Source organism: Rhincodon typus, chromosome 17, assembly GCF_021869965.1.
Source record: "Rhincodon typus isolate 14 chromosome 17, sRhiTyp1.1, whole genome shotgun sequence".
NCBI classification, from domain to species: domain Eukaryota; kingdom Metazoa; phylum Chordata; class Chondrichthyes; order Orectolobiformes; family Rhincodontidae; genus Rhincodon; species Rhincodon typus.
This window is the reverse complement of record NC_063348.1, coordinates 17,672,013-17,694,316: the sequence shown is the minus strand read 5'-3', so window position 1 is coordinate 17,694,316 and position 22,304 is coordinate 17,672,013. Positions and strand designations below refer to the sequence as shown.

Below are 22,304 nucleotides of genomic sequence, written 5' to 3'. Positions count from 1 at the left end.
TGGTCCCTGGTTTGTTCCATGACATATTGCACTAGGAAACTATCCCTAATGCACTCTTTGAATTTTTTTGTTGTAACTACCCTTTCCAATTTGATTAACCCAATCAACAAGATTAAAGCCATCCATTATTATTGCTCTATTCCTTTGACGTGCTCCCTTTATTTGTTGATTTATACCCTTCCCTACAGTGTGGTTACTGTTTTGGGGGTACATACACTACTCTTACCAATGTCTTCCTCTCTCGTACCTTGTTGATTAAACATCTCTGCCTCAAAACTTGTCTTGGGTGAGAATGTTAAATTTGAACACTATATTCCATAAAAATAAAACGCACATTCCCTCTGTCCCAAAACCAAAACAAAGAACTGCAGAGCTGGAAATATGAAGCAAAAATAGAAATTGCTGGACCAACAACAGGTCTGCTGCATCAGTGGAGATAAAACAATTAATGTTTCAAGTCCAGTGACCCTTCTTCAGAAAATCCAAAGAATTGCGAATTCTTGAAATCCTTTTTCAGAACCTTCTCCAGCAATTTCTGTTTTTATTCCACGTGTCCCTTGTGATTCTTTTTGGAGACAGTTAAAATGTCTTATGATTTATTTTACATTCCTTATTCTTTTCGCATTTATTAACATTTTTATTCATCCACCTCTTTTCTGCTATTGGTTGATTTATTCGTTTTATTGATCCTTTCCTACCTTTTATATCAAGCTGTATAGATTGTGATTCTAACCCTATGTTAGTTTTGTCTTTTTTTTGCCGTGCAGTTTCCATAGAAATGCTAAACCACTCGGCTGGATTCCCATTAGCGGGAAACAGGTGTCCACATTTGCCTCGATCAAAAATGGCTGCCGTGAGAGGCAGTGGCCGTTGCTCGGCCGTTGTCGCGTGATCGGAACGGCGCCCGCGCGAGACCGGGGGAAAGCGCGAGTGAGCTGAGCTGGTGTCGTTGAACTGCGCGGGTCGCAACCATGTCTTACAACTATGTAGTGACAGCGCAAAAACCGACGGCGGTGAATGCTTGTGTTACTGGTAAATATTTTCAACATGGGGAGAATCGTCAGTCCCTCTTCTGCTCACTTCACCGGCCGGGAAAGAAGCTTGGGTTTTGGGGAAGGAAATGCGGTGGGTTCGGGCTGGTAGGGTCAGGCCTCAAGTAAGGCCTAGTCACAACATTCAACATAGTGTGTTAGCAGGTAAATCCTGCAGCACTCTTTGGAGCAGTTAGGAAGTGCATAGTTGACTCTGTTCTTGATATTTATGCGACTTATTGATTGGTGCAATATGTTAATATTTTAAATGAGCATTCACTGTATAAAAAATATGACAAGTCTTTTTACTAATAACTTCTAATTAAGTTAAGATCTTGGCATGTGGAACATTTGCGGGAAATTTCTCCCCAAGACAAAAAATGAATGAGGTCAATTCTTGAAAATATAGCTACTTTTAATTTTCTCTATTGGAAGTCCAGATTATTTGCTTAGGTTGTTCCTAGTTATTTACTCAAATACTGTGTACTGCTGGAGTAGTAAATTGTGCGAAGAACAGGGTAGTGAGGGTCTGAAATCAGACAACATAACACAAATTTCTACCTTGCTGAATGTGTTTACCATGCTGCAAGAATCTATGGATGCCAGTAACCCGTTTATGTTTAAAGTGGGCATCCATACTTTGTGAGCTTAGATATTTTCTAACCACCCTGTTCAGATATGTTATTACAAACCTCTGAGCAGGTGGGACTTGAAGCTATACTGTGAATATTTGTAGGCTATCACACTGTGGTGTTTCAGGGCCATCAAATTACATTTTCTACCCATCAAATACTTTCAAGTAGGGAATGCTGAAAAGTGGGAATTGAATTTTCCTTAGCTTTTGGATGCTAACCCTACTATTAATTCTTGCATTGCACCATTTCCCCTCCTTCAGGTCTAATTTTTATATTTGAGTTTCTTTAACATGGTCTTCAAATCAATAGATGTACTGAGAGATTCCTTGAAGAGCTTTATCATATTATTTCTACCAAAAGGTAGTTTCTGTCTTTGTGTGTTTTGCTATTTCTTTAAATTAAAAGATTTTGCTAATTTTTTTTCCCTCTGTAAGGTGCTGCCCTTTGAGCTTGTTTGATGTACATTTAATGTTAATTCTGATATTTTCCATTGTGAGATGATTTGTTATAGTTGTAAATAGGATACTATCTTTAGAATGGCTTACTGGTCAGCAGACAGTATACAGAATAGGAGATCTAATGTGTCAGTTTTCAGGTTGACAAGCTGTGATTAGTGGGATATGGCAAGGATAAGTGTTTTTGTCCCAGCTGTTTGTAGTCTGTACTGACAATTTTAGATGTAGGGATAAGATGTAAAGATTTGACAGTCAATGTCAAAATGACAGTCGATGTCAAAAGTGTCACTGTCGTTGTGACACCTGGAGGGCCAAAGTGCCTGTTCCTGTACTGTATTGTTCTTTGTTTGTTCTAAAACTACAGTGGAAATGTGAATTGTGAGAAAGATGCAAAGAAGTTTCAAGAGGATTTGGATAGGAAAAATGAGTGAGCAACATTTTTGCACTTGGAATACAGTTTGAAAAATGTGAGGTTATCCACAGAAAAAGAAAGTTTCTTAAATGGTGAGAGACTGGGAAGTGTTCAACTTACAAAGGAGTTTGGGTGGCCTCGTTCATGAGTCATTAGAAATTAAACACTTTTTTTGGGGAGGGGGAGCTGTGTGGAGAACATATTATGCAAAGTAACAGTTAATGAAATGTGTACCAATTGATGTCTCCAAAGGCCAATATTCTTATGAAAGCCTTCAACAAAAATATTAAAGTTGAAATGAATGGTATCCACAATTGTTGGGTCAAAATCCTGGAACTCACTACCGAATAACACAGGAGCTATAACCACATGAATTCAAGATCCATGATCGTTTAGTAGGCAGCTGCGAATACACTGTCGATGCAATAATTGCCAATAATGCCCACTTCCTAATTATGATTTTTTTTAAAAAATCACCTGTTTCAGAATACAGGCCCAACTAGTTCAGAGTCCTGTCGATAATCCATCATTGTTGAGGGAGCATAATGAAATATTTATTTCCTTGTCTGAAATGCTATATGATATGAAGATACTGTTCTACAGTTCACAGCAGTCTAGAATCTCATTCACATTAAACATTGGCAAGTTCTTTTACTGAGTTGCATCATGGCTGATTCTAAACCTCATTCTTATCCTCATAGGCATACCTTTCCAGCATGAGGTCAGAAAGGAGGAAATCCAATAAGAAATTAAGGATGAGTGATACTTGAGCAAGAAAGCACATCTATATTTAATAATAAGCTAGGTAACCATACGAAGGAGAAAAAATAGAAGGGTATGCTGATTGGGTAAGGTAATGAGGGGTGCAAGTAAGTTTACTATCCTGCTGTATTACTGTATTAGGCAATGCATTTGTCAATTAAGATAAGGCACGTGAAGTTTGTGAAAATAAGCAGATTTTGGCGAGTTTTCAAATTATCACTTGATTTTCATTTGCTCTTTAGTCGAGTGCAGGGTTCAATTGAAGGGAAGTTTAAAAAAATCATGAAAGTGGAATCAGTTTTGATGGAAGTAAGGGAACAAAGTCACAGGTAGGAGCTGTCTATTGGCCCCTGCAGAGCCGCTTTGCGGGATAAAGTGTAAATCTGAAGATAATAGAGATGCGTATGAAGGCCGCTACAATTATAAGAGGGGCTGTACAATGTGTGCAATCAAGATGGGTGGGGATAACATGGGCAATGAATTTGTAGAGTGCATCAGAGATTGCTTCTTTGGGTAGGTCATTGTACAACCTGCCTGGCAGCTTTAGGTGAAGCAATTTGTAATGAGGTGGGATTAATGAGAGACTTTTTAATGTCAAGAATCATGTGGTATAATTTGAAATTTTGTTTGAGGGAGAGCAACTCCAGTCTCAAACCAGTTTCCTCAAATTTAAATAAGGGCATTTACAGCAACCGAGGAAAATATTTAGTTCAATAGACGAGCAATGGCAGACATTTAGGCAGATATTCCAAAATGTTCAGCAAAGAAGTATTCTGGAAGTTAGAAAGATGAATCGCAAAGACAGTCAAGGAGAGTATTTTATCCAAAAATACGGTAAATAAAGTGGCGTAAACTAATGCTCAGCTAGACCATTGGAAATTTTTAGGAATCTGATGCAGATGACTAAAAAGATGATAATTGAGCAAACTGATTATGAAAATAAATTTGTAAGAAATATTGAAACAAACAGGAAAAGCTACTACAAGTAAATAAAAATTAGTAACCAAAGTAACAGTGGAATTCTTGGGAGGAGAATTGAAAAGGAACTGGGAAATGGCAGATAATTGACACCAATATTTTCGCAACGGTGTTCACTATGGACAATAGATATGCAAGATGCTAATGGGAGGAACGATCTTGTAACAGTCCCTATCATGAGCAACGAAGTATTTGACAAACTAATGGTACTAAAGGCGGATAAGTCACCAGGACCTGATGGCCTGCAACCATGAGTTTTAAATGACGCGACTAAAGAGATAGCAGAGGCATTCAATTATATTCCCTAACTCACTGGATTTCAAGAGGGTTCTAGTTTATTGGAAAATTTTTAATGTCTCAAACTGTTCATGAAGGAATGGAGACAAATCAGGAAACTATAGGTCAGTTAGCCTAACAGCAAATGTTAGGAAAATGCTGATGGCATCCAAGATGGTGGCAGAGTAGCAGCGCTGTGTGCTGGCAGGCTCTTGCCCAGGGCTCATCTGCTTGCTTTCTTTTTTTATTTCTTTTTTCCTTTTAACTTCGTTTTTCTTTTCTTCAATGGGTTAGTTGGTGGCATCAGTGTGGCAGCGAGAACAGGTCGTGCGCACAGTGGATGCAGCTTCCCACTAGTTGGAGGCAGTGGCAGTTGTGGCACCTCCCAGCATTTAGAGGTGGTGGCAGTAGCAGCAAGGGCATCCTTGTTCAGGGCCAGCGACAGCAAAGCTCCTCCAGTGGAGGTGGCGGCAAGGCAACAAGCTGGAGGAGGGCGGCTGGAGCGAGACTCTTGGCATGGTGGTCTGGCAGCAGAACCAGGGACTCCTGGCATTCGCGAGGCGGCAGCTGCAATGGCAGCAGCGTGGTATTCCTGGAGCAGGAACTTGAGCGTCATCGAGGTGGTAGCGGAGCCAGGGACTCCTGGTTTTGGGGCGAGTGGGTTTCAGCATGGGACTCTGACGGTGTGGTGGGCCCAGTGGTGAAAAGATAATGGCTAAAGAGTGGCGACTCCTACATTGAGTTGGCGAGGTGGTGTAGGAGGATTGGCAACTCTGGTGTCGCCGGGTGAACCAGCTCAGCACTCATGGCGGAGGCATTGGAACAAAGACTTTCTTTCTGTTTTATCTTTTTAATTTTTATTCTTAAACTATTCAAAATAGTGCTGGATTATGGTGACAATTAAAGCTTTTCACTATATTTTACTGTTTCACTCACTGTAAAATGCATGTGACGAATCATCCAATTCAATTCAGGCTGGAGTCCATTATTTGGGACGAAATAGGACATTTAGAAAAGCTTAATACAATTAAACAGTTAACATGGTTTTGTGAAAGGGAAGTTATGCTCAACAAATTTGCTAGAGACCTATGAGGATATAACAAACGGTTCATAAAGAGGAACCAGTAGATGCAGTGTATTTGGATTTCCAGAAGGCATTTGAAAAGGTCAGATGGTCAATGTACAAGATTGAAACTCATGGTATTTGGGGTAATGGATTAGAAATGAGGATTGGTTAACACAGACAGAGAGTCTGGATTTTTTTTTTTTAGTTTGGAAAGACATAACTAGTGGAGTGCCACAAGGATCAGTTATATGCTATCATCTATGATTTGGCAGAGGCAGATTGTTATGTAACTACATTTAGATACAAAAATAAGAGGGAGGGCATTTTGTGATGAGGATATAAGGAATCTTTAAGGGACTGTGATTTGTTGGTGTGCAAAAGCTTGGTAGATGGCGTTTGATGTGGGAATCATAAAGTTCCTACAGTGCGGATAAAGACCATTTAGCCCATCAAGTCTATACCAACCCTTTTAAAGTGCATCCCACCCAAACCCAGCCCCCTACCCTGTCCTCATAACCCTATGTTTACCATGGCTAATTACATAGCCTGTGAATCCCTAAACATTATGGACAATTTGCCAAGGCCAATCCGACTAACCTGCACATTTTTGTCAATGTGGGTGGAAACTGGAGCCCAAGGGGAGAATGTCTGTCTGCATAGAGTTTGCACAATCACCCAAGGCTGGAATTGAACCCAGGTCCCTGGTGCTGTGAGGCAACAATGCTAACCACTGAATCACTGTGGAGCCCTCAAAGCTATCAAAGTATGAGGCAATGCATTTGGATAGGAAAATTCAAAAGGAAGACAATTATATAAATGGAGAGAGTCTGCAAAAATGAGGGAGCGGAGTGTTTGGCATGAAATACAGTTAGTATGCATGTCCAGCAAGTAATTAAGGCAAATGGAATTTTAGCATTTATTGCTAGGGAGTTTGAGTCTTGTTGCAACTTTACAGGGTGGGACTGCGCATGGAGAACTATGCGCAGTCTTGGTCCCTGCATTTAAGAAATAATACTTTGCCATTGAAGGCGGCTCAGATGCGATTTACTAGATAGATTAATGCCTTCGTTCAAGGAATCAGTCAAGAGATGCTGAACAGGTTATGCCTTTATTCATTAGTTTGGAAGAATGAGGGGTGATCTTATTGAAACGTAGACAATTTTGAGGGGCCTTGACAGAGTAGATGTTAAGGGATACTTCCAATGTGGAGTGGGGGAAATCTTGAACTAGGGGAATGAGTTACACATTAGGGAGGCACTTAAGATGCAAATGAACTTCTTATGAATAGCAAATGAACTGGAATTCTCTTCCCCAAAAAGTTTGGAGGCTAACTTTTTGAAATTATTTAAAGAGCAGTTCAACTCCTAGCTTGATCAAAAACCTCTGAAGAACTGTCATGAGAGAAGAGTTGAGGCCTGGAGCAGATTAGCCATGATCTTGTGAAATGTAAGAGCATCCCACTCCTGTTTCTTATATTATTTAGCTTCTGTGCATTTAGTTAGGTAGATTCCATTCACAGTGAATCAGCTCTACTAAGTCCAGGTTAAACTTCAAATTTGGGTTATTCTTTGCTTAATAAATAGGATTGTTTTTCTCATTTTCACTTTATTTATACAGATAAATATTGAAGGTTTTAAAAAAAATGATTATTTGATGCTAACTGGGGCTTTCTTATCAAGTTCACAGGATGTGATCTCGCATCTGAAAACATTGGCTTGCATTTGTTCTAGGTCACTTCACATCAGCAGATGATCTCAATCTGCTGATTGCCAAGAACACCAGGTTGGAGATTTATGTGGTTACACCAGAGGGTTTGCGTCCCGTCAAGGAAGTGGGCATGTATGGCAAGATTGCTGTAATGGAGCTCTTCCGACCAAAGGTAAGGCAATGTGTTAGGCATTGGCAATAATTTACTCAGATGTGTTGGACTAAGTTTATTTCCATACATTCTGCCACTGTTTCCTCTTTTGTCCCTCCTTTGATGCAGATGCACTCTGTTGTTTCTTAGTAAAATTAGCATTTTTTAAAAATGAGATTCTAAACTATGGAATGTCAAGTTGTTTAATGGTCAGTATACATCAAAATGGCATCCAGTTTGGTCCTCATTCCTGTCCATATCCACACTATAAGTTGGAGTCATTGATTCAGGAGTGGGGGTACTAGCTGCTTTGCCTTCAATTTCCCCTAACAGCTTAGGTTATGAAACTACTCGCATGATTGATTTAATGCTCTCAGTTAAGTCAGCTAGTTCAGTCAAGGAATGGAAGTGATCCTGGAATCTATGAGTTACGAGGCAGATCAAGTTGTTCTTTTAAGTAGGAATTTTTGAATTGACGCAAAGAAGAGAAAAACATTTTTTTGTGCATTAGACAGGAGGGATGTATTCGCATTAGTTGGAGTGTGTGTCTTCCATACATGCTTGTCATAGGATGATGTATTTTTAAAAACATTTTCAGTTATTTTGTAATTTTGTTTCCCAACTTCAGGGCGTATTTATCTCTTTTTTTTTTGTATTATGGCTAGTGCCTATGGAACCATACTCCAGCAAGTGTCAGTGCCTTTACAAGAGGATGGAAATGTATTATTCCCCTCTCTCTCTATGCCTCCACATCCTCCACACACACACACACACCACCCCCCCCCCCCCCCCCCCCCCCCAAATGGAGTAATGAGCAAGATGTGAGAAAAATTAAGGTGACCAGACTCTGAAGACCAACCAGCTCCCACGTTGAGGGTAACTGATGAAGCCAGAGGGTAACTGATGAAGCCAAAGCTATGGAATGCAAATTAAATTAGACTGGACTCAATATACATTGCTATTGATTAAAACAGTGTGCTGGGTGTAAAGTTCACTTAAGCAATTTATTTACCGAGCCACTGATGTTTTATTAAACATAATGATGTAACTGTGTGCTTAATATAAATGATATCAAAGAAAATTTTTTGGGAGGTGATAAGTTTGTGGAAGACTTGAAGATTGGCTGGATGGTTGACAGTGAGGTAGAAGATCTTAGATTATAGGAGAAATAGATGGGTTGATCAGTAGTAGATGGAATTTAACTCTAGTGTGAAGTGATGCTCTTTGAAAGAAGTAACAAGACAAGGGAGCACTCAATGAATGGCTAGAAACTAGGGAACTCAGGAACCGACTAGGTGCTTGTCCACAGATATTGACCTGTCTCACCACCTTTGGGTATGATAGTTAAGACATGCAGGACACTTGCCTTTGTCAGTTGTGGCAAAAATTATAAGAGCAGGGGGGTTATGCTGGAGCTGTACAAAACTTTTGTTAGGTCACAGATGGAGTATTGTGTACAGTTCTGGTCATTGCACTATAGGAAGGATGTGATTGCAGTAGAGGGGATGAAGAGGATTGACCAGGATGTTGCCTGGCATGGAACAGTTTTTCTATGAAGAGAGGCTGGAAAAGCTTGGATTGTTTAAAGCAGAGAAGGCTGAAAGAGGACGTGATTAAGGTGTATAAGATGATGAGAAGCTTGGACAAAGTGGATAGAAAAACAGCTGTTCCCTGAAATGAAGGGCCAATAACATGGGGGCATAATTTTAAAGTCAAAGGCAGGAAGTTGAGAGAGTATTTGAGGGAAAAACCTTTTCACCCAGAGGGTGATGGGAATCTGGAATACATTGCCTGGTTGGGCGGTAGAGGCAGGAGATCTCTCAACCATTTAAAAGTTCTAGGATGAGCACTTGAAATGGCCCATAGCCTTGAATATTATAAGTGTTAGAAAGTGAGATTAGAAATGTGGATTTAGAGAGGTCTTTTTCTGTGCACATTGGCCAAAGGGCATCTCCCGTATTGAATGATTCTTCTACAAGTGTAGGAGTAGGCTCAATCACTCAAACCCTCACCATCATTCAATATTGTTAATGACTGCGCTGCCACAGCCCTCCAGAGTGGAGATTCCAGAGGGCTGCCACCCTTTGAGTGAAGAAATTCCTCGAGTCAATCCTACATGGTTTGCCTTTTACTGAGACTCTCTTTAATTCTAGACCCCACAGCTAGCAGAAACATTTTGCATTTATTCTGTTTATCCCTTTGAGTTTTATAAGTTTCTATGAAGTCGCCTCTCTTCTGAATAGAGAGAACATAGGCCCACTCTGCTCAGGACAGTTACATCATTACAGGGACCATCTGGTGAACTCTGGCTATGCTCCCTCAATGGTAAATATTCCCTTGTGTGGAAGGAGACCAGAACTGCAAAAATATCTTGGGGTGCCTTCTCAACTGTGATCTGTACAATTAAAGTAAGACTTATTTGCTCAAGTATTCAAATCCTCTTGCAACAAATGCGAACATACTGCTTGCCTTCTGAGATAACAAGGTGTAGAGCTGGATGAACACAGCAGGCCAAGCAGCATCAGAGGAGCAGGAAGGCTGACGTTTCGGGCCTAGACCCTTGGCCTGCTGTGTTCATCCAGCTCTACGCCTTGTCATCTCAGATTCTCCAGCATCTGCAGTTCCTACTATCGCTGCTTGCCTTCTGAGTTGCTTGTTGAACCTGCATGCTAGCTTCTAGTGAGTATATCTTCTTTAAAAAAAAAACTTAGGTTTGTCAAAACCATGATATTTCCTTCTTAAAACCATGTTGACTGTCCAATCAAACAATTATTTTCTAACTAGTCAGTAATCTCACTTTTTAATGGATTCTGGCATTTTCCTACAACCAGTGTCACGCTGACAGATCTGTTCCCTATATTCTCTCTCGCTCCTTTCTTAAACCGTAGAATTACATTTACAATCTGACGGTACTGTTGCAGGAAAGATGCATACACTACATCTAATCATCTTTGTCTATTTTCTAATCAACCTACTTGGATATTATGACACACTTCTGGCATGGGGGACTTGAACCCATATCTCCCTGGTCTGGGGCAGGGACTTTGCCACTATGCCACGAGAGGGCCCTAATCATCTCTCTAAACATTCTAGGGTGAAGGTGACCAGGTGTTAGAGATCTGTCATTTCAGTCCCATTAGTTCCCCCCCAAACTACTTTGTTCTTTAATAATACTAATTTCTTTCAGTCCCACACTTCTACCAGCACTATAAATCCTAATTCTTTCAGGGAGACTTCTTGAGTTTTCCTCTGAAGATGGACACGAGGTACTACTTCAAATTCTTTACCATTTCTCTGTTTACGATAAATTTTATAATGGACGACATTTGTCTTTGCTTATCTTTTTACATAGCAGTTTTATCATCTGTTTTTGCTTCTTGTTATTTTGCATTCATAATCTACTCTCTCCCATTATCAATTTGTTATACCTCCTCTGAATTTTAAAATTTCTCCGGTCCTGAGGCTTGCATCTTTTTCTTTTGCAACTTCATACACCACCTTCTCTGGTCTAATACTGTCTTTAATTTCACTTGTTATCCGTGGATGGCCCTCTTGTTTTTCCTGTTGGGTATTTTTATCTTAAAGGGATGTTTTTTAAACTAGGCATTAATTCTTCAGATACCAGCCGATGGCCATCAAATTTTTCAGTGTATCTTCTAAACCACTGAAGCCGGTTTCCTCTTCATACCTTCCTAATTGTCTTGGTTCAGTTTAAGACCCTAGGTTCAGATTAAACTGCATTATTTTTGAACTTAATGGAAAATTCTGCCTTAATATGGTTTCTATTCCCTAAATGTTCTTTTACTAAAGCTTACAAGTTGGTCTTTTCTCATTATGTAATACCAAATGGTAATACTTGATGGGGACGTGATGCTGTAATGGTATTATCACTGGACTGTTAACCCAGAAACTCAGATAACATTCTAAGGGCAGCACGGTGGCTCAGTGGTTAGCACTGCTGCCTCACAGGGACCCAGGTTTGATTCCACCCTCAGGCGACTGTCTGTGTGGAGTTTGCACATTCTCCCCGAGTCTGCGTGGGTTTCTGGGTGCTCCAGTTTCCTCCCACCTCCAGAGATGTGCAGGCTAGGTGGATTGGCCATGCTAAATTGCCCATTGTGTTCAGGGATGCCTAGATTGATGGTGGGGAGAGGGTACGGGAGCGCGGTTAAAGGCGAGTGGGTCTGGGTGGGATGCTCTAAGGGTCGGTGTGGACTTGTTGGGCCAATGGGCCTGTTTCCACACTGTGTAGGGATTCTATGATAAATGTAAACTAACCTGTGGCCTGTTAGGTTTCTGTTACTCCAGAAAACTATCTTAAACCTATTCCAGGAATAATTCCTTCGCAGAATTAGAGAGCATTGGAATTACCTATTATGTATTTAGATAAAAATCACCCATGATTACTGTATACGCTTTGCTGTAATTTCCTGATTTATGCCATACCCTGCATTCACCCTGCTGTTTGGTAGGAGTGATTTATAGGCCACCAATTTACCTTTTGCTGTTTATTTTTTTCGCTCCAGTCGGACCAATTTTAAATCCTGTTCTTCTGATTGGTGAGAGATGATCTCCATTCCACCAATACTAGGCTGCCTTATCAGCAGTACCCACCTCATCTTCCTTTTGCTTGTTCCTCCAAAATGTCCAATATCCTTTAAATGTTTTAATATCATGTCTTGGTCGCTCTACAGCCATGTCTACGTGATGGCAATTTAATGCTAACAGTGCAGATAGAAGTAAACTATCTATTCACCTCTTTTGTTGCAAATTCTCTGTGCATTCAGAGAGTGCTTTCAATTCTGCCTTTTTAAACAGTATTTTAGAATCAACCAGGGTCAAATTATAGGATTTTTTAACGCTGCTTTTCACTTTGAATTAGAGTTTTTCGGTTCTGATCATCAACTATGTTTTTATTCTATCTGAATTCTCTCTTGGGCTCCCATTCCCTGAGAAGGTGATTAAACACTCCAACTGGACTGGCAAATCTTCATACAAGGATAAAGTCCCAATCTGATGAACGTGTCTCATCTTCCTTGTGTGATTTGCACCTGTCCAGAACCGGTCCCAATGCCCTAGAAATCTAAAGCCCTGTATCCCATGGCAGTTTTTTCCATCTACATATTAATTTTCATAAACTTAAGTCTCAGTACTCACTAGCACATGGTGTAGGGAGCAGACATGAGATTACTGCCTTCAAGGTCTTGCTTTTGAGTTTCTTACCTAGTTCCCTAAATTCTATTTGCAGGACCTCATTCCTCTTTCTACCTCTGTCATTGGTGTCGATGGGAGCCACAACCTCTGACTTTGGCCTGCCTGAAGAGTGTCTTATAGCCTCACTGATATCCTTGACCCTGGAACCAGGGAGGTATCTGGCACAGAAATGCTTGTTTGTTTCCCTTACTATCAATTTGCCAACCACTATTGGTATTCACTCTATATTGCCACAACCCCCCAAAAAAAACCTGTGCAGCTGAGCCACCTCTAGTGCCACAAGCTTAGTTCTTGCTACATTCCCCTGAACCATTGCCTTCACCAGTATTGGAAATTAAAAATCGTTTGAGTGATTTGATTTATTTTTGTCAAGTATTGAGAGAAGAAAAATACTGGTTTGCGTGCTATCCAGGCAAGTCAAACTATACTTAAGTGCACCAGGATAATGGAACAGAATGTAGAATATAGTGTTACAGCTACAGAGAAGGTGCAGAGAAAGATTAACTTTAATGAGAGGTCTGTTCAAAAGTCTAATAGCGGGGGAAAAAGCTGTTCTTGAATCTGTTGGTACATTTTTTTACAAGCTTTGGTATCTTCTGCCCAATGGAAGAGCGTATAACTAAGATGGGAGTGGTCATTGATTATGTTGGTCGCTTTCCTGAGGCAGCAAGAGAATAGATGGAGTCAGTGGATGGAAGGCTAGTTTGCGCGTTGGACTGGGCTGCATTCACAACTCTACAGTTTTTTGCGGTCTTGGGTAGACCAGTTGCCATTCCAAGCTGTGACGCATCTGGATAGGATGCTTTCTATAGTGCATCTGTATAAATTGGTAAAAATCATTGTGGATGTGTCAAGTTGCCTTCACTTTCTGAGGAACTGGAGGTGTTGGTATGCTTTCTTAATCATAGCCTGGATGTGAATGGACCAGGACAGATTGTTGGTAAACTTTATTCCTAGGATTTGAAGCTCTCCACCATCTCCACCTCAGCACCTTTGTTACAGACAGGGGCGTGTCCTCCACTCCACTTTCTGAATTTGATGACCAGCTCCTTTGATTTGCTGACACTGAGGGAGAGATTGTTGTCTTTACACTGTGCCACTAAGCTCTCTGCCTTTCCTGTTCTGTGTCCTCATTGTCTGAGATCCAACTAATTACGGTGGTGTCATCAGCAAACTTGTGAATGGAGTTAGAGCAGAATTTGACCACAGAATTTGAGTGTATAAGCAATATATGATGTGGAGGTGCCAGTATTGGCCTGGGGTGGACAAGGTCAGAAGTCACACAACACCAGGTTATAGTTCAACAGATTTATTTGAAATCACAAGCTTTCAGAGCATAGCCCCTTTGTCAATTGAAGTGAGAGAAGCACACAACACGCTTATGGGCAGAGGGAGATCAAGGGTAGAAGATCAAAAGACCATACAAATGGTGTGAGTGGAGTGCCAAATAAGTCCCTGCCGGTGATCCAAAGTGTTAGACAATGTGAATGAAGTGTCGACAGCTGAATAACAAACAAACATAGGGAAAACCTGTAATCTGAAAATGAGGCAGAAAGATATTTACAGAAAATTAAAAATAAGGTGGTGCTGGAGGCAAACAAACTGACGGGAATAACATGATCACTATAAGATTCGCATGCCAAGGGTCTAACTAAAGTCATAAGTAATCCAAAACTGTACAAACTAATTCAAGTAGGGAAATCGTATCAATTTATCCAGGTGATGGTGACAAAACAGGACAGTAAGGAAGATTTTACAGATACTAAAGTGTGGTGGGGTCACATGTTGCGTGACATAAACCCAAGATCACAGTTGAGGCTGTCTTCATGCGTATGGAACTTGGCTATCAGTTTCTGCTTCGCGATTCTGCGTTGTTGTGTATTTCAAAGCCTGCCTTGGAGAACACTTACCCGAAGATCAGAGGCTGAATTCATTGACCGCTGAAGTACTCCCTGACTGGGAGGGAACATTCCTGTCTGGCGATTGTTGCGCGGTGTCCATTCATTCATTGTCTCCATTTGTATGGTTTCGCCAATATACCATGTCTCGGGGCATCCTTGCCTGCAGTGTATGAGGTAGACAACATTGGCTAAGTCACATGAATATCTACCATGCCCATGGTGGGTGGTATTCCCACGTGTAATGGTAGTATCCGTGTGGATGGTCTGACATGCCTTGCAGAGGTTGCCGTGGCAAGGTTGTGGTTAATGTTGCCCTGAAGACTGGGTAGTTTGCTGTGAACGATGCTCTGTTTAAGGTTTGGTGGTTGTTTAAAGGCGAGAAGTGGAGACGTAGGGTTGATCTTGGCAAGATGCTTGTCATCGTCGATGACATGTTGAAGGCTGCAAAGGACATGACATCGTCTCTCTGCTCTGGAGAAGTACGGACAACAAAGGGTATTCTGTCGGTCATATCCTGTATCTGTCTTCTGAGGAGGTTGTTGCGGTATTTCGCTGTGGCATGTCGGAACTGGTGATCAATGAGTTGAACATCATGTCCCGTTCTTATGAAGGTGTTCTCCAAAATCTTCAGGTGTTCTTCGCGTTCCTCCTCACCTGAGCAGATCCAGTCTATGCACAGGGTTTGTCCATAAGGGATGGCTTCTTTCAGATGTTTAGGACGGAAACTAGAGAAGTGCAGCATTGTGAGGTGATCTGTGGGCTTGTGGTAGAGTGAGGTACTGAGGTGCTTGTCCTTGATGGAGATGCGTGTGTCCAAGAATGAGACTGATTCTGAAGAGTAGTCCACGGTAAGTCTGGTGGGATGAAACTTGTTAATATCACTATGTAATCATTTCAGTGATTCCTCGCCATGAATCTAAAGTAAGAAAATGTTAATGTATCTGGTGTATAACGTTGGTCGGAGGTACTGTGCAGCAAAGAAGTGTTGCTCGAACTTGTGCATGAAAATGTTGGCATTTTGGAGTGCAGATTTGGTCCCCATGGCTGTTCTGTGTGTTTGGGTAAAGAACTGGTTGTCGAAGGTGAAGACATTATGGTCAAGGATGAGTTGTAGGATGGCATCTGGAAATTGGCAGTTGTTGGTATTGATTACTGAGGCTGTGGCAACAATGCGGTCATTGTGGGGTATGCTGGTGTAGGGTGTCGAAACATCAATTGTGACGAGGAATGTTCCTGGTTTGGCTGGTCTGTGGGTGCTGAGTTTCTAAGAAATCCGTAGTGTCGCGACAGAAGCTAGGGGTTCCCTGTACAATGGGTTTCAAGATGCCCTTGACATAGCCAAAGAGGTTCTCTGAGTCCTGTTGCCTGATACAATGGGGCATCCAAGTGTGTTGGCTTTATGTATCCTCGGAAGGCAGTAGAAGTCTCCTATGCGGGATGAGAGTGCATAGGATACCCTGCAGGTTTGGATCAAAGGTGTTGCTCGAACTTGTCTGTTCAGTTGACGGGTGTGTTGTTTGGTCAGATTGGCAGGCAGTTATCTGTAGTGTTTGTGGTTGTTTAATTGTCGGTGTGCTTCTTTGCAGTAGTCTGTATGACAATGGCTCCTCCTTTGCTGGTTTGACAATGTTATGATTGGTCTTGAGAGCATGGATGGCGTTGCGTTGAGCTTGGGTCATGTTCTGCGCTATCTTGTGAGCGCAGCTGATATATCTGGCATTAACGCACCTCTTGATGGCTTGAGCGCACATGTCGCGCCTTGGGCAGCGGCCTTCTGGAGGGGTCCAATTCAACACTCTCTCCTTTGGCCACTGCACTGTTGATCTCTGTCGACTGTTCCGGTTCGTTGGTTGTCTCATTGGGCTCGCTGCTGACACCTTGAGGTTTGTGGAAGAATTTGCGGAGCCTCAACTGCCTGATGAATTCCGCTGTGTCTGCGGCCAGATCAGTGGGGTCTGTTTTGGTAGTAGGGCAGAAATTGAGTCCTTGGCTGAGAACTCTGTCATCCGGTTGAAGGGTGTGGTCAAACAAGTTGACGATGGATTTCCCTGTGGTGGTACCAGTTTCAACCATGGTACCAGGGGAGGCTTGGTTACTTCTGGTGGTGATGCCAAGTTTCTCCAGTTTCTTGTTCTTGGTGTTCATGTGGGTGGTGTAGTTCCATTGCCTCGTCTACTTGGCAGTGTCTCGTAGCTGGTCCACTGTATTGTTGCACTATATGTGACCTCACAGCACTGTTCTGTATCTGTAAAATCTTCCTGACTCTCCTGTCACCACCACCTGGATAAATTGTTATGATCTTTCTACCTTTTAATGGGTTTATACGGTTTTGGATTACTTATGACTTTGGTTTGGCTGTTGGCATATGAATCTTGTTATTCCAGTCAGTTGGTTTGTCTCCAGTACCACAATTTTTTGTAATTATCTGTCTGCCTCACTTGGATTATAGGTCATCCCTTTGTTTGTTATTCAGCTGTTGATACTTCACTCACATTGTCTAACACTTTGGATCACTGCAGGGACTTATTATTTGGCACTCCACTCTCACCATTTGTATGGTCTTTTTGATCTCTCTGCCCTTGATCTCCCTCTCCCCAGAAATTCTGTGTTCTTCTCTCTCACTTCATCTGATGAAGTGGCTATCCTCCAGAAGCTTGTGATTTCAAATAAACCTGTTGGACTATAACCTGGTGCTGTGTGACTTCTGACTTTCTAAGGAATATAGTAAGGGGCCGAGTACACAGCCTTGTGGGAAACCATTGTTGAGGATTATTGTGGAAGAGGTGTTGTTGCCTATCCTTACTGATTGTGGTCAAGAAGTTGAGGATCTGGTTGCAGAGGGTGGAGCAGAGTCCTTGCTGTCGTGAGTTCGCAGATGAGTTTGGTTGGAATTATGGTGTTGAAGGCAGAGCTTAAGTTAGAAGTCTGAAATAAGCATTCTTGTTATCCAGATTTTCTCGGGATGAGTGTAGGGCCAAATAGCATCTGCCGTGGACCTGTTGCAAGCGTAGCCAAATTTTAGTGGACCAAGGCAATCTGAGAGGCTGGAGCTGATGTGTGCCATGACTAACCTCGTGAAGCTTTTCATAATGATGGATGTCTGAGCCATTGGGCAGTAGTCATTAAGGCATGCTGACTGTTTTTTTTTTTGTTTTTGTTCCCTTTACTGGGATGATAGTGGTCTTCTTGAAGCAGGTGGGAACCTCCAGATCAGAGTAAGGAGAGGTTAAAGATGTCTGCAAATACTCCTGCCATCTGGTCCACACAGGATCTTGGTGCATAGCTCGGGACTCAATCCAGGCCAGTTGCTTTCACTGTCAAGAAAGCTGATCTGATATCTGCAGCAGTGACTGGGTACTGGTGCATCGGAGTCTGTCAGGGCAGAAACATTTTTCACTGACCTTCTGTTCAAAATGAGCATAGAATGTAATGAGCTTATCAGGGAGGGATGTATGGTTGCCAGCAATTCTACTGGACTTCACTTTGTAGCCTGTTATATAGTGTAAACCTTCGCACAATCGACGTGTGTTTGTATAGTTAATCTGGGACTGTAGCTTAGTCTGATATTGTTTCTTGGCGTCCCCAATGGCTTTGCAAAAGTCATACCTAGATTTCCTGTATAGGTCAGGGTCACTCAACTTGAACATCTCAGACCTGGACTTCAGTAGGGAGTGGATCTCGCAGTTCATCCATGGTTTTGGGTTGGGGAACATTTGGGTTAACTCCTTAGGCACGAAGTCCTCTACACACCTACACAAAAAGTCAGTGACAGTAGTGGCATGTTAACTTAGCTTCGTTGCTGAGTTTGTGAATATGGACCAGTCCACTGACTCCCAGCAGTCATACAGCATCTCATCCATTACCTCAGACCAGCACTGTATGACTTTCTGTACCGGATCCTCACACTTCATTTTCTGCTCTAAGCCACAAGGAGCACAGCCTTATGATCTGATTTTTCCAAAATGTGGATAGAGGTTTGAGCAAAAGGCATCTTTGGGTTGTGTAGCAATGGTTAAGGGTGTTTGTGCCTCTCTTGGAACAGGCGACGTGTTGATGGTATCTTGGTAGCACACTCGTGGGTTGGTCTGGTTGAAGTCATCGGTTATGATGAACAAGGCCTCAGGGTGTTCCATCTCAAGGCTGTTTATAACTGAGTATGCTATAAGTGCAGTCTTCCCCTGATGTAATTGCACAGGATGGGATGTAATCTGCTGAGGATAGCAGAAGTGAGCACCTACAGCAGGTAGTATGGATGGCACTTCAGTGTTAGATATTCTAGGTCCGGGGAGCAGTAACTCACCAGAGTCGTCACGTCCGACCACCAGGCGATCTTGATGTAAGAGGCAGATGCCTTCGCCCCTTGCTTTGTCTAAAGACAACTTGATGGACAGGTATGGCACAGTCGGGTAAAGCAGGAGTGAACCATTTTTCTGTAAAACCGAGCGCACAGCAGGCTCTCAATTCCCTTTGGAAGGCAAGTCTCGCTTTAAGTTTGTCCAGCTTGTTTTCAGTAGCTTGTACATTTGTCAGGAATATTTTGGGGAGGCGGGAACCATGAAACAGCATTGTTTCAGTCTCACCTGCGGGCCAGTAAGTGGCTGCTTGTCGGCAGGAGTTGGTGTGGGTAGTCTGCTATTCCAAAAGGTACTTGGGTGCGTCTGTTGGGGTCCTGGACACTAGTTGTGGCTTCCGGTGCTCCGTAGGGTCGTCTTTTCGGTCTCGCTGAGCCACGATGTCAGGACTCCCACAAGGTCGGGTAGGGCAATGGTTGTCAGCTTACTGATCGTTGTTTGGGTTGGGCCTTTGAGAAGCTAGTAAGTGGCTGGTGTTTTTGTTGTCGTAGTTGCCAATTCCAGTGTCAGTTCACGCAGTCAAGTGCTCCAGGGGTTCCTGGTCTTCGTTGGGTCAAACCCAGTCAAGCCGGGGTTTTGGTCCTTTCTGAAGGTTGAAAGATTGCCATACCTGAAAACAGATTTAAGGGAACATTGTGACAATGTAGAATTGAGATTTAAAGGAGGAGAGTGATTATAATAGATGCAAGGAGACGATCTGCTGGGGACAGTGTGCAAAGAGTCGCCACACTTGGGCGCCATCTTGCTCAATAGATAAACTTGAGATAGACTTGGGAGTCTCCTGAACTACCAGAATGGTTTTGCATCTGTGTGCACACTCATGCAATCTGCCTGATCTTAATCTGTGGCATGACCAGTTTGTTAAATGAGTTATCCACATAGCTTTGGAGACGCACCACAGTGGCTTCACATGTTGCTCGAGTTCCAAAACCCAGAGCTCATATTTTTGCAAGTGGAGACCCTAATTTCATATTATTTGCTTTAAATTGGAGACAAAACAAAGAAACAGAATTTCTCAATTAGCTACAATGAATCTAGCTCTGCCTTTGGTCCTTTTCTCATTTGCTCCTCTAGATTTTGACGACTTCCTGGCCCGTGGTCTTCCTTTCACTTGCTCTTCTAGGTGTTGTTAAATGCCTGCATCAATGTGCCCTTTCATCCATTCCTCATGTCTGCATAGAACTACTTAATAAACTCTGGGGATCTCCAGGGTAGAAATTTGAAGAAATAAATTCTCAAATCAATTTGGTAGAATTGTATTTGGAAGCAAAAGTACTGAGTAATTAAAGGCTTTCAAAACAAATAAGGATGTGTTTGTTTGCCTTCAATCCATACACACAACACCAGGCCTTGATGAGTTGCGAAATAGGTGGACATACATGTTTATAAGCTGTATGAACAACTTTGCCTGTGGACTCGTTTCCTTCCTCCTTTTTATTTATTTGATCAAGCACAATAATTTAATGCTGAAAAGAAAGATACTGCTAAAGCTTTTGCATCTTGCACTCGGCAGGACCAATACAAGTATACCAAGTTTTAAGCAATCGCAGCAATTTATGCTGAGGAGAAAAGATTGCTGATTGTTTGGCAAGTTTAATCTGATTGGCCAAGGCACTGCCATGGAAAAAGCAAAAGAGAACAATGGGTTCCCAGAAATCTAGTGAAATGGGGGAAAAGGAGGGTGCAAGCCTTGAACATATTCCTGTTGTTTATGAAGAACATGTCCCTGTGTATGAATGTACAGCACTTCAAATAAGCATAAATGAGCGCACACAAACTTGGCTGATTACCTTAAATTCATTTTTAATGTAACTATTAATGCACTCAATTGTTCCACAAGTGCTGTTCTATCACTTTTTTTCTGCTTGCTGTAAACAGCATATACATCTGAACCCCTTCCCTCCAAGCTAATTGAATATGTTTGTGTTTTACTTTGAGTTACCTGGGAGCGTGGAAGGCCTAAAATGCTCATTATTTCCTTCAAGGCAATACCTCATCCAATCAGTCAACTTGCCAACTAATTAGTACCCCTTTTCTCCTGTGATTTTAAACTATTATGATTGTTTGAAATTTGGTATTCTTGCCCAGATGACTGCAATTTGAAGCTTCAGCAACACATCTCTTAGCAGTTTTAACTACCATACAAAAGTTTAAATAGCATCTGGCTTTTGTTTTAATAAACTTTCTGCTTCCTTCATATCATAGCATGAAGGATATCTGTTGTTTTCAATGCAGTCAGTTCTGCTATAATGCATGTTTCTTCAACATGAAATGGCTTTAACGTGATTGAAAAATTTAGACCGCTATTTGCAGAACATGAACTTTCCTTAGCTGTATTGGCTATAACACACTTCTGGCCCCATTAGTTTAAATGGCACGTCTATTGTATGATTTTCTTAACACGAGATCACATGAGAATGGAACCATTACGTTATATCAGAACCAACTGTAGTTAATGGAAGGAACTTCAATATGTCTTCCTGTCCTGTGATTTGTTGCTAGAAAACTTCAGATTAACTAAAAATAGATACTATTTTTGTGATGAGGCTGAAGAATCCTTAATGGGAGTTTTATCCATGGTTGAGCATTTCATGCCTGTATTCAACAGGGAGAAGGCAAGGACTTGCTTTTCATTCTGACTGCAAAATATAATGCCTGTATTCTGGAGTACAAACAGAATGGGGAAAACATCGATATCATCACACGAGCTCATGGAAATGTACAGGTAAAAGATTTTATTTCTGAATCTTTAAATTACATGATAAATTGGAGTTATTTGGAGTAATAAAATAACCTCAATCTTTTAGTGAGATTAGGATTCGTTTCAGCATTTAAAGTTGATGCAGGATTTGCATGGACTGATCGGATGTGTGCTAATGTCAGTAAAGCAGTGTGTATTTAATTCCATATCCTGGTGCTGCACCATTTGCTGTCTTCTGTAACATCAGCAAATACAGGTCAACTTCTACATGACAATAATGATACTCAAGTGCCAACAGGGAGTTCTGGACTGCGCTTATATTACTTGATTATCTGTTTGAGTTAACTTTTTTCAGCTGTGTGCAACAAAACTGAGGCGTTACTGTTTGGATTTGCGATGCCCAAATCACTTGACACTAATTAGATAGACGCGTCAGCCTTAATTTTTCATGATAAATCCATGGCGCACAATCTTGGTATTCTAGTCCTGAGATGATTTCACGAACACGTACTTAAATGTGCTTTATTGAAATGTATTTGTCAGCGTATTATTATAAAATTAAGTAGTCAGTTTGATGCCATTAAAACTTAATAAATGAGTTAGGAACGCTTGGTGGAAAATTAGCAAACTGTACTCATGCGATGAAGGCTATTTATATTGCAG

The 22,304-nt window shown here is 41.6% G+C and overlaps 1 protein-coding gene across 2 annotated transcripts in view; it reads left to right on the top strand.

Moving 5' to 3' along the window:
• The first annotated feature begins 818 nt into the window (after positions 1–818).
• Positions 819–22,304, top strand: part of ddb1 (damage-specific DNA binding protein 1) — a 74,273-nt gene continuing 52,787 nt past the window's right edge. For both annotated transcript variants that reach the window (XM_048606861.1, XM_048606860.1), the window contains exons 1-3: positions 819–1,032; positions 7,346–7,494; positions 21,549–21,665. In XM_048606861.1, the coding sequence (XP_048462818.1) occupies positions 972–1,032; positions 7,346–7,494; positions 21,549–21,665 (327 nt within the window). In that variant the 5' untranslated portion in view covers positions 819–971. The remainder of the gene's footprint in view (positions 1,033–7,345; positions 7,495–21,548; positions 21,666–22,304) is intronic.